This window comes from Chroicocephalus ridibundus, chromosome 2, assembly GCF_963924245.1.
Source record: "Chroicocephalus ridibundus chromosome 2, bChrRid1.1, whole genome shotgun sequence".
NCBI classification, from domain to species: Eukaryota; Metazoa; Chordata; class Aves; order Charadriiformes; family Laridae; genus Chroicocephalus; species Chroicocephalus ridibundus.
In genome coordinates this window covers 81,088,316-81,100,704 of record NC_086285.1, presented here as the reverse complement: position 1 = coordinate 81,100,704, position 12,389 = coordinate 81,088,316, and the positions used below count along the sequence as shown (strand labels likewise).

At 38.5% G+C, this 12,389-nt stretch overlaps 1 protein-coding gene across 3 annotated transcripts in view; it reads right to left on the bottom strand.

The window, feature by feature from the left end:
• DROSHA (drosha ribonuclease III) overlaps positions 1-12,389 on the bottom strand; it is a 74,551-nt gene that overhangs the window by 17,979 nt on the left and 44,183 nt on the right. For all 3 annotated transcript variants that reach the window (XM_063326089.1, XM_063326088.1, XM_063326090.1), the window contains 6 exons: positions 10,893-11,031; positions 10,170-10,230; positions 7,994-8,053; positions 5,916-6,015; positions 3,068-3,170; positions 504-574 (listed from right to left, as the gene is read on the bottom strand). In XM_063326089.1, the coding sequence (XP_063182159.1) occupies positions 504-574; positions 3,068-3,170; positions 5,916-6,015; positions 7,994-8,053; positions 10,170-10,230; positions 10,893-11,031 (534 nt within the window). The remainder of the gene's footprint in view (positions 1-503; positions 575-3,067; positions 3,171-5,915; positions 6,016-7,993; positions 8,054-10,169; positions 10,231-10,892; positions 11,032-12,389) is intronic.

The window sequence follows — 12,389 nt, the reverse complement described above, 5'->3', positions numbered from 1 at the left end:
CTCATAGTGATCTAAGATTCAGTATGCAGGAATACGTTAGAATTTAACTATGCAATTGGGTAAACGCTGAATGAAATCCCCTGTATTTTTTTCACAGATATGTTTAAAACTTTCAGAGGTGTGAGGATTTAACTGATGAAACAGGAACAGTCGCTCTACATGTGCATCATTTCCCCAAAGGATGCTGCCTGGGTCCACAGCACCCATCTCTGGAGTTAGAGCAGCACTTCGAATGGAAGTCTGCAGGTTTCCCATGCCTCCCACCCTTCCCTACCTAAGCCAACAACCTACAAACAGCACACATGAGGAAACACCGTAATTTTTTTTGCCTGAACCAGTGCAACTTGCTGCCCTGAACACGCCGTGCTACATTCAGTTTCGAGGAACTAAGTACAACAGGTGTATTCCTGTTCACCTGTGATTCTCAGGTAAGACAATGGACAAGAAAGCATGTCTTGAGTTATTTTAAAAATGGAAATCAAATCATATAAATTCATAAATACCTTGTCATTGAAGAGTAAACGTCCAAATAATTGTTTTGCTTCTTCTAGACTCCCCTCTAGATAAACGGCTCCTGCATGAGAGGACCAAATAGTCAAAGGTCAATAATGGGTTAGTACTTAGAAAATTACTAAGCACAGCTAAGTTAAAGATCTCTGCCTTCTTCATCTCCCACGTGTTTATTTTTTAAAAGAATGCGTTCTGCAGTAATACCTAATTTTTTGAGAAATTTAAAGCACATTGAACACCAACATAAATCAATAGTCATAAAATGCACAGAAAAACCTGAAATAGCTAAATCAGTGACAGAAAATTATACATCCAAAGAGCAAAGTTTAAACCAATTAGGCTCGAAGCAATCTATTTCTCAAAGTAGTTTCCTGTAATCACCTAACTATACCATATATGTAGATAGTGAAAGGCATGAAACACATTTCAACAGCTAGCAAATAACTTTCATTTATTCGGTACTTTCAACAACATTACATTCTGCATATAAAGGATGTGTCAGGACCATCCTAAATCTCAATGTCTCCCCAATATCACAATAATACATTGTCTGAACTGGAAACTTCACCTCTGCATCTCTCAATTTCTGGAGATTGTGGTCCTTTTTTTTTTTTTTTTTAAAAACTGCTTGTACAACCTTCACTGTCCCTTCACATGCCCCTCAGTAACAAGCTCTACACAAAACTTTTGCTAGCATATTATATCTTTTGTGTGTACCATATACACTCTGTATCAATACAGGCATTTTATAAATTCAGTATCAACATTTTGTCTTTTGATACTCTTTACAGGAGGGCTTCAGAAAACCTCAAACTAGTTCTTGTAAGCACATCTGTATAAAAGCAAAGGGAATACACAGCTACATGAAGAGCACAGAGAAAGACAGTCGATGTTCCCACATACAGGGAGAACACTGTTTGCCTTGCTGTATCTTTCCCCTCCTCTTTCCTTTTAATTTCTCACTAGGTCAGCTCCTTTCTTGGGACTCTTTGGAGAACAGTTTGGGGGTTTGTAAGACTATCTTGCGAAAGGCATATTATGAGAGCACAGAATTTCAAACCGGTCCTAGGCAGCCTGCTTATACTATCAGTCATTATTTTCATCACAGGGAACAAGCACCAGACTTTTACAAAGGTTCTCAAGTAGGAGCTCCAAGACCCCACATATACTTTTATGGTCCCTTAACAAGCTCCCAGATTTCAGCTATGGCCCTGACAAAACCTTATTGCTCAATTAACTTTGTGAACAACTTTGTATTGGAGGTTAAACGGCAAGCCTGCTCTCTTAGCAAATCTCAGTGCTTGCCAAATAGTCGTCACTACATCCTAGACAAGCTGAAGAATATGAACAAAGCCACACATACATATCCAGTGTTCCTTTTCTGTTTTTTATCTTTAAATTAAAGATCAAAGCACTCATGGAAAGCAAAACAGAGTTAAAGACAAATCTTATTTCTTGATAAGAAGAAATGCAATTTGGCCCAAGGCAGAACGCGCAGAACTGCTGACATCTAAGCCAACTATGATCTATTTTTCAAAGCAGGACAAAATGCTTTAGGAGCTTGCGTAGTATGTAAAGACCTGGATCAGGGATAAACCATTCCCACAGCTAATATCATATACAGTACATTTGGATGAATATGAAGCTAAATCACTGAGATTTAGCTTGCTTTGTGTATTCAAACAAGTAAAGTTTTATCAAAATATGCTATTTAAAATAGGGCTTGTATGAATATAACGGACCAGATTTCTGCCTTACTGCTTGGTATTTGTAACTGCAGTCAGGCAGTGCTGATTTCTTCTCCAACATGAATTTATCAAATAGCACAGCCAGTCACCGATCAGCATCTTAGTGCCCAACAGCAAATCTGACACAACTCCCTCCCATCCTCAGCTAGATGGTTTTGTTAGCTTTATTACACCAGCCAGAGCATATTGCCATACTTTTTATTTGTAAGGAAAATGCAAAGACCAAAAAATATTTACTCCGCAAACGTCACGTTTAATTCCCAGGAGAAGGTTGGCATGGCACAGAGGAAGCAGGCTGGTGACTTGGGCGCTGGGAGTGCCTGGTGCATTCAGAAAGCGAGCTGCAGAGTTTAAAATTCAGGGCTGAAGTGGGACTCCACATTTTGCAGGTCTGTGCAAGTACTATCGGAAAGAGTGAGCCTGCACTTTTCCTGCCAGGCCACGGTGACTGAACTGCACCCTGCAGACGACTTCAGGTGGCAGGCCAAGGTGGTGCACAAGAGATGGAGTTCTGAGGTGACAGGCAGAAGTGCTGTGGGTACAAGGGTATGAAAGGGGTGCCTCTTCAGCACATGGGAGGCAGGATACAGAAGATGAGATTTTCATTGTAATGCTGCACGCTCATCATGTTATACACGCAGCGTGCGTGCAGGAGACAGGAACAGATGAAGAAGATTTAAGAAGCTTTACTATCGCCTGCCCTTACTAACACTACTTAACGCAGACCCACATCTTCTCCATCACAATTGACACAGCATGTAGACGTATTAACACATAACTCTTTGCATACACAAATACACACGCTTTACCTATTAGAGCTTCAAAGCAGTTGGCCATGGCATGGCGGAGATCTGATTCCCTGCAAAGGTCCGGACCATGAGCATAAAGCATAAATCGATCTAGTTCCAGCTTCTGCAGAATACGTGGAAAGAGTTAAAAGCATGGCTTTAGAAGTACAAGAGCACCAGTTCTAGTCACTACAGTTCAGCTACACTATTATTATGCAGCAACCGGGTTTGAGGGAACTTTAAAGCTTTTCTCCATAGTTTCAGTTCAGACATAGGCTAAAATTAGAAGACTTCATATTTGTTTGTCAGAGACAAGCAACTAGAGAGTGATAGCGTGGGAAAGCTAGAAGTCATCAAACCAAATTGTCAAGGGAAGCCGGATCAAAACATGTTACTAGTGTGATTTAGGAATGAGTTCAAGCGGAGGGCTGGGGGTCTGACCGAAAAATAGCCCAATACATGCTGTGCTTCTTGCTGGTAGTTTGCCCTCATGTGACTTGCCTTCAGAAATGCCAAAGGGACATTCAAAGGGAGGGAAGTTAACACTGAGGAAAAAGATTTTCCCTAAAAGAAGACAAAGTAGAACAGTGAGGAACAGGAACCCTGGGAGACACAATCCCGAGGCTTTTTCCTTCAAAAGTGTCAACAGGTGGCAGTAGCAAAAGCCTCTGGGCACTGCAAGCAGAAGACTGATATTTTAATCCGCAGTGCCACCTAGCTTTCTTTTTCCTTTCAAATGTGCATCATTAATATTCACCTGTTGCCTGAACCATAGTTCTGCTTGCCAGTCAGAATCTCAGGTAGTGAGTCAGATATCCTACATAATATATGATAATTCTGCTATAGAAATGCAGGCAAGAGCTACTGGGTTCTCTTTACATATTCATCTTTTTGACACAAAACCATTATTGAGATTTTTAAAGAAGAGATTTGTGCATTTTGCAAAGTTTCTACGAGAATAGGTTCTTCCCAACTGGGTGTAAGTTTCTACTGACTAATTTCTCATTAACTTTCAACTTCATCCTCCTGGAGTATATTTAAGAGGTAAAAGTGGAGACTAAGTTGTTTGAGGTGCGTGGTTTAGACGCATTTCGCTTGGGAAAAAGGAGTCTTCCCTTTTCAATGAACAAGAGCCTATTTACTGCTCCAGAAGACAGAATTACCACTTTTGATGTTCCACCGCACTATATAAAGTATGGCGAGCAGTCATTACAGTCAACATAAAAGTAGAGCATTAATTGTTTTACATCAAATTTAAACTTCTTACAGATTACTGTCTTTTATTCGTGTTAACAGGTGTTGTTTGGGTGTTGGTGTGTCTCCCCCACCTCCAATGGCTCATCTCCATTTTTGGGGCTTGCATTCAGCTTTTTTTTGCATGTGTTTGCTTCTCATTTTTTGATCACAACACATTTCAGATTATTTTTAAATTTTCTGCTACAATGTCCCTTAGAAGCTACAGAAATTTATCATTTGATCCTCAGTTAAAACAGCATTCCACACGCACAAGGGAAGTTGAGGAGCTGAGAATTCTATTAAGTAAACTGAACGCAACACGACACTGCAGGGGATAATTAAAGGGGATGAAACCAGGAACATTGTATAAGGTGTATGAGAGGAAAAAAGGGTAAGTTGGGAAATCAGGAATGTACAGATATCTAATATTCACAGTTGTAGCTGCTATAAATAAATACAGTTTAAAAAATGTTGCAATAAAAACTTTCAAAAATTGTCCATGTACAACAGTAAAGGCTGTGAACAGAGCTTTAAGAATATATGAGCTTTCTTGATGCAGGTTTTAAAATAGTAACACGAATTCAAATGTCAGGCAGTTCAATACCATATTTGTAAACAAACCCCCAATTTGAGACATTTCAATCAATTCATGCTTATCTAAATCATTGAAGAAAGCTTTGAAGAAAAATGACTGTGTTCACTCCCCACCCTATGCCTCTCCGGAGAACTGCACAAAAGACGACATGTTAGAAATCATGCAGTTTTTGTCAAAATCTCAAGATTGGATGCGCTTCTTTAAATTACTGTGTGAATATGAACAGAGAAGATTAAAAGAGCACTTGAAAACTATCAGCAGTACACAGCAGATGGACGTGTGTGTGTGTGTGTGTGTGCGCATGCACAGCTTAATACATTCCATCGGTAAGTCTCAGACTGTTTTTTAAAAAACAGGCTAATAAAATAAGGTACAAATAAGGGAATACCAAGTTATCTACAAATAGAGACTTAATCAACTTTCTATATCATACTCCTGCCCGCCAGTATCATGTAGAAATGTAAAAAGCTCTGTCATTCACAGAATGAAATGAAATAAAATTCAGAGGCATCTCAATATTTCCCATGAGACAATACAGCTTTTCACCAAAAGACTTTTAACATGTTTCTCATTCACAGTGAATCTGAAAAGAACTGCACAGGTTAGGGAGCAGACAAAATGACTTTTTTCCCCCCACTTTCTCTACCACCTGCTGCCACGTTCTCCCTACATGTTCCAACAGCAAGTCCTTTTACAAACAACCAGTACGTTTCTTTTTCTTCACTAAATTCTACTAACAGCTTCATTACCTGTTTAAGGTAAATATAGACACACCTTCAACATAAGCATCCTAAAAAACTTATCCTTCTGCCTGTAAAAATTACTCTTCCTAAAAGCAGGCTCTGGAGAAAACACTAAGTCCTACTTCATCTTTAAAATCTGTTTGCAAACTGAAAAGAGTTCCTGTATCCCAAATCTTGAACACAAACCACAGTAAAGATACTGATGTCCAAAGCAGGCAGATCCCTCAAGAAGCAATCCACGCACTAATCATATCCTACCTATGGGTGTCAAATACAGAGACGTATAAAACTGTACCTTAGCCAACATGGCCAGGTGTTGGTTCTGTACGATGGCAGTGCGGTACGTAGCTAATCCTCCTTCCTCCAGAGTGGGAAACAGGTAGTACAAGTGGACACTGGCAAAACAAAAATCAAATCAGACGCCGTCGGCATTTGGTTAAAGACGAACCACTTACGCCTCTAGGGAACCGTGCCTTTCCCTCAGATCCTAGCTGGTAACACAGGTCCCTTCCCAACGTGTCAACTTGGCTTGAAGTAAAGAAACAAACATTAAAACAATGCTCAGTAATATCTGACAGGATAGCACTGGAAGCAGGGCAGGAATAGTGCTGTTTCTCTACTGGGCAATACCTAATTTCTAAATCCCTACAACAACACGCGTTTCCCTCGTCTGAAGGTTTCTATTTATCAGCAGCAGTGGGTTCAGCAAGGTTGACACCTAGAGGGTGCTGAGGAATAAAACACAAGGGAACTGTCAGCCTTAAGAAAAGCCGTGCCGCAGGTACACAGTGCTTTAGGATGATATTACCGATTCAGGCTGGACCACCACTCAGGATATTTGTTCCACAAGTTTCTTACACTACTTTAACAGATGCTAATGGAACCAAAGAACAGAACTCAACAGCTTGGATTTATCAAATGTGCGAAGTCATCAATACCACAGAAAAAAAATAATGTGTAAAAATCAGAGGCTGTCAACTGCCTTTAATGATATTTGTCATCATGCAAGTAAGGTACTTCATAAAACAGAAATAAAACAAAAAAATTAATTCAGTGATCCAACCAACATCTGAGTAAAGGATGAAAGATTTTTAGTTGTCTTCATATATGACTATCTAACTTGCGTTGGAAAGAAAACAAAGAGTTTTCAACATCCCACAAATAAGGCTGTGGATGGCACTAATTATTAAAATACTTTATTAACCCAGTACACAGGGAGAAAAGTGCAGATGGATGTGAGATTATTTAAGGGCAAAAACTGCAATAAAACTTAGAGGCAATCTAATCAAGCACCATAATTCACAAAAGCAGAGACCTGAAGTCAAGAGAGTTAGAAAAAAAAAGTTCAGACTTAAATAGGTGCTTACATGCTCTGCTGAACAGAAATGTAACTCAGGTTTTTTCTGAATTGAGACAAAAGTTAGCTCAGAAAGTCAACTGATGGTTGATGAGCAATGACAATGAAAAATACAAGACATTTTAATCAGCAAGTCTTCCATCTTATCAGCCTGTACTCTTGTATGAGAGAAAAGGCCATGGGTTTTAAGGGCAGTGGAGACCTTTATAGACTAATAGCTTTGAATACTGAGTAGCTAATGGCTAGTAGGGGCTAGTAGGGAATGGAGATATAAGGGCAGTTTTGTTATTCACCTAACAAACTTGCTGAAAGAGAAGCTTTACAGTAAACAAGACTACTCCCCTATTAAAAACAGCAGAACAAAGCAGCTGAAAAGGGATTATAATCTTTATTTTGTCAAAACTCTAGTACTCAAGTAAGAGAGTCCGATAGAGGTAACTGATAATATCCCTGTATTGTTCACTGATTTCAGAATACTCAAAACAGACCAAAACTGCAGCAATTTTTGATGAACCATGCTTTTTTGTTATTACTTCTAACTAAATTACATTTGTGCTCAACTATTTTATTTACAAAGAGACATTATGGAAGCTACAGACCTAATAACTGGAAATATAAAAACTGCAACACATTCAATATTACCAATAAACGCTTTTCACTTGCAACTGAGAGAAAAGGAACCCATGGAAACAAAATGGCATGCTAAGAAAAGTATCTTTCCTTTAAAAAAGGGTACAAAGCTCAACTTGTCTGTAGCTGAATAATCTCTAACCCCAATCAAGTTAAAATTGCACTCCATGAAACAGAAACTCTAGCTTTTCATTTTGTAATCTTCCTTGTTGTATCATCAGCACTAAAGGAATTTTCAAGAGAGCTGTGTGCAGATGTGCAGCTCTAAATATCAGGCAGGACTGCAAACATACACAGTCATAAAGTAGACACTGCAAAGCTTAATAAGCCCAATGGTACGACAATAACATATAAAGGTGAGGACTGTTGAAGAATTCCCCATTTACCTCGTTAAGAACTCCACCACAGCATCTCCCAGAAATTCTAAACGCTCGTTGTGGTTAATCCTGAAAAAGGCATTTTAAGGTTTACTATCAGCTAAGTAACACATGCTGGTTATTTACACGATACAATTAAAACAGAACAAATCAGAGTTGATTGCTCATCAGCCATGAACAGACATTCTTGCAGCCTCCCCCACCCTCTCTGGATAACAACCCTTTACAAAACAGAATAACAACTACATGACTTGAAAATCAGGACTTGCACTACCACCTTTTAAATTTGTCAGAGCTTAAGAAATGGAGAAAGGAAACTCGTCGATTGGCACTGTGCAACGACCTACTGAGGCTGGGTTTTTGCATCCATCAGAGGGCACTAGGTGACTGAAACAAACTGCCTGTCTTCAGTCTTGTGCATGCAACTAGGTAATTAAGATCGGTTAATACATAAAAGTGTAGGTAATTAACATCGACACCCACAGGGTGTGATGGCTCTACAACAGCTTTGGTGGTATGGCAAAGCTACAAGGGAGTAAGCACTTTCATTTTTCATAGCATCTTTAAACGCTCTATTTTCTGTATCTTCCTTTGAGCTCAAAAGAGAAAATGGCTGTACGAGAAGATGCATTCAAAGATGCCATTAAGCTAGTAGAACCTTATATTCCCTGTGTTTTCCTTTTCTTACGTCACTGCTCCTGATTTTCCTTTATTTTGCAGAAAGTTTTGCTTCCTCCAAACTCAGCTTTTATTGTAATTTGCACTTCCCCAACAATTATATAGTTCATCTAAATTCTGAAATAGCAGGCCTTTGTTATGGGCAGAAGGAATTCCAGTACCTCTGCTGTGCAAAACAATAAAGAGTGAGCAATACTACAACTCTCCTCCGTGCAGCAACATAGTGGAAAACACAGATCTCTCAGAAGTGGGATTTTATATTTGTGTGTTATTTTGTGAGAATTAATGCTATTTAGCCTTATCTCATGTTATCTTAAGAGAGCTGAAATAAGCAGCTTGAAGCTGACTGTCAAAGAAAAGGACACGGTCTAGCTGAAACAGCATTTGGGGAACACTGCAACAGTAATTTATTCAGAATTCAACTTCTCCCATTCCCAAGCTTTCTCCAAAATGAGGACTCTTGAAAGACCCAGTTATAGCACTAGCTAAGTAAAAAACCACTCTGCCTTCTACTTCATGTATTTAGGAGATTTCACATACAACTGTTTCGTGCATTAGCCCTATGAACTTTGTTAATTCATTTGGCTAAATATGGTGGCTGTTGCTACAAACCGCATCTTAAATATTATCTATTTGCACAGAATTCTTAGCGGTCAGACTATTACACTACAACACTGTCCTGGTTCCAGTGGGGATAGGGTTAATTCTCCCCAGGGCACAGGTATTCCATGCCCTGTGAGCCATGCCCACCCTGAGCTGCTGGGAGAGGGAAATCACTGCTTGGATCAGGCAGGGGCGTCCCGGGTCCAGTCAGGGAGCAGCAGTTCTGTAATCGCGTTTGTATATTCCTCTATCCGTGTTATTGTTGTTGTTTGCTTGTTCCCTTTGCTGTTCTGTTAAACTGCCTTTGTCTCAACCCAAGAGTTTTGCCTTTTTCTTCCGATTCTTCCCGTATCGGGAAGGCCCGAGCGAGCGGCACGTGGTTCTTTGTTGCTGTCTGAGGCTAAACCACAACAAACACTAATGGTTCAGCATTTTGTCCTCAGCTGGTTTTGCATACGTCTTTAAATTGTACCAGTAAATCAGTGAAGCCCACATTCAGTATGACACACGTTAACAAGGTGCCATGCCTACTCCTACTGTGAGGAAATGTGATGGAGAATCCAATTTATAGCAATGATAACAATAACAACAAATCGTATTTTTCATTCTGCAGAAACCAAAAAGGTAGCCTTTTAGTCCTCCTCATTGCAAGGATAAAAAAAAAAAAATAATCATAGAATTATCTGTTAATACCTTCCTCAGGGGTTTTCTGCAGGCATGACCAAACACTTACTATGTCACTGCTAATGGAGGTTCAGCATATCTTCACAATATAAAAGTCAATTCAAAATGACCTTTCATTTCAACTATTTGCCAAAGCTGCCGCTGACAATAAGTTGGCTGTTTCTATTAAACATTTCCCTCTGCAACAGTTTCCCTACTTGCAAACAACTATTTTCATTACCTGGAAGGAGCTGGATCATCCTGTCCCAAACGGGACATAATATTTATCAGGGTGTTTATCCCTAGAAACATAAACAATGCGCTATTAAATAAACAATGATTAATTCAATTTGAATAGGATTAGAAAATAATTACTCAAAATTTTACTTTGTAATTGCTATACACAAGATCACCCTGTTACTTACAGGCTATACTTACAGCAACTATAATCCATACAGATGTTCTCTAACTGACCGTGATCCCATTACAAAACCACTGTATTTCAGTGTCCAGAGGACCAAAAAAAAATACCATCCTTGCATGAAAAAGACATTCCAAACATTACATAAACAATAAATAATCTACTTCATTACCATTGAATACACTTTGAAGGGGTAAAAAATATTCTGCAGCAGACAGACCACATTTTCACATTAACAAGACATTTTAAAAAATACCCTCCAGTTTGCTCACCATGTTGAGCAGCAAATTAAGAAAACAATACTTGCCAAAAATCAAAGAAAATACACCCTCGCACTTATTATCCTTGCTTTTTCTCAATTTACTTGTTGACTAATATGCAAAATCCAGTCTTTTAGAAAGATCTCAGTGGTGCCTGTGTATAACCATTGAAATCTTCCACTGAAGGGATCTCTCAGAATAACAATGGCCAACAAAATAATGCACGAAAGGATTTTTTTTGATTGTGAGGTGAGAGAAAAATGGTAGTAATGTAACAGCATACCTTTTTTTCTCATGTGCATATGGTGAACTTTTCTATCTCCGTACTTTGGCTGTCGAATCCCACAGTTGGATAAGGAATTTCTAGCATGATCCGGGTTCATTCCAAAGTTTAAGTGATGGCTTGGATGAGTCATGGCAAGCTATAATGTAGCACACACAGAAAAAAAAGTTTTAGTTGTATTTTTGCAAATGTAAGAAAAAAATATCTTACACTGGTAGCTAGTAATTGTTATTTTTAAGTTTGAAGAAAGGCTACAAAGTGATCTTGTCAATTACTAGCTTGGTTCCAGCAATTTAAATGTAGGATGTAGCGTTTCAGATGTCAGAAAGAAGCAACGTTTATGCTCAATTATCTGTTTAACTAATTAACTTTCAACAGTTTTTTTTTTTCTTTCAAGAAAAATTAGTTTAGAAGAGAAAAAGCATGAACTGTCAGTTTGCGCTAAGAGTTTTCCTTACCAGCTTTGCTGACCTGATTTCAATACACTTGCTTATTTCAACATACATTAACCCTCACATTGCAGCATAAATATTCAGATTAAAAATATGAACAACTAGAAGACCTTCTCAACCATTCACATATTTGATTTAGGTTATTTAAATAGCTATAAAACTTTCCTACCAAAAAAAACCCAAACAACAAAACCCAAGTATGTTACCTCTAGCACGGTTATTCAAAGAACTCTCTTTCTCATGACTATATTCAGGGCTACTCTTCAATCGCAAGTGAAGAGCAACGGTCTTTTACATTTCTGTCATCTAGCATTATTAAAAGCTTACTCTCTGCTGCCGACACCACCACTACAAAAGTGGCAGCAGAAAATAGAACTACAGCTAGCTTTTATGACTCCATCCTGCAAATTCATGGATTTTCTCTTTCTTTACATGTACACACCTAAAATATATTGCATGTATAAACGTATGTGAACACACACCTTATATATAAGACAAGAGATACATTGGCAAATTCAAGCTGCAGAAAGTTATTTCTGAAACACTTGCAGGACTGGTGCTGCAGGCTGTGAGCAAAGATATTCCGGCAGTTCACTGAAACATTGGCTGTGGCTTTCTAAACACAAGACTTCAAGAAGTTTACTTTAGAGATTACAATTATATTTAATCAACAATAAGAACTTTCTCCAGGTCCTTTTTAAGTCCTCACTAACATTGTTTGTCATAATTGCCCACTCTCAGCTTCTGCTCCATCTGAACTTGATGACACATTACAAGTTCTTTGAATAGTTAAATTAGCATAATCTTTCTTGCCCGGTCCACGCTTGAAAAAGAATACATCACGATGAAACAGGTAAAAAACAATGTGAAATATACATCTAAAATTGCCTATGTCTAGGTGACTGGTGCTATATACATTTTTAAAAGGTCTTTCTCTTCTGGAACAAATCTGTAGGTTTTAAACAAATATGCATAGGGATCAAGCATTTAAAAGTATTTTTGTTATAACTAAACATTAATTTGACTAGTACTGACACTTGTTTTT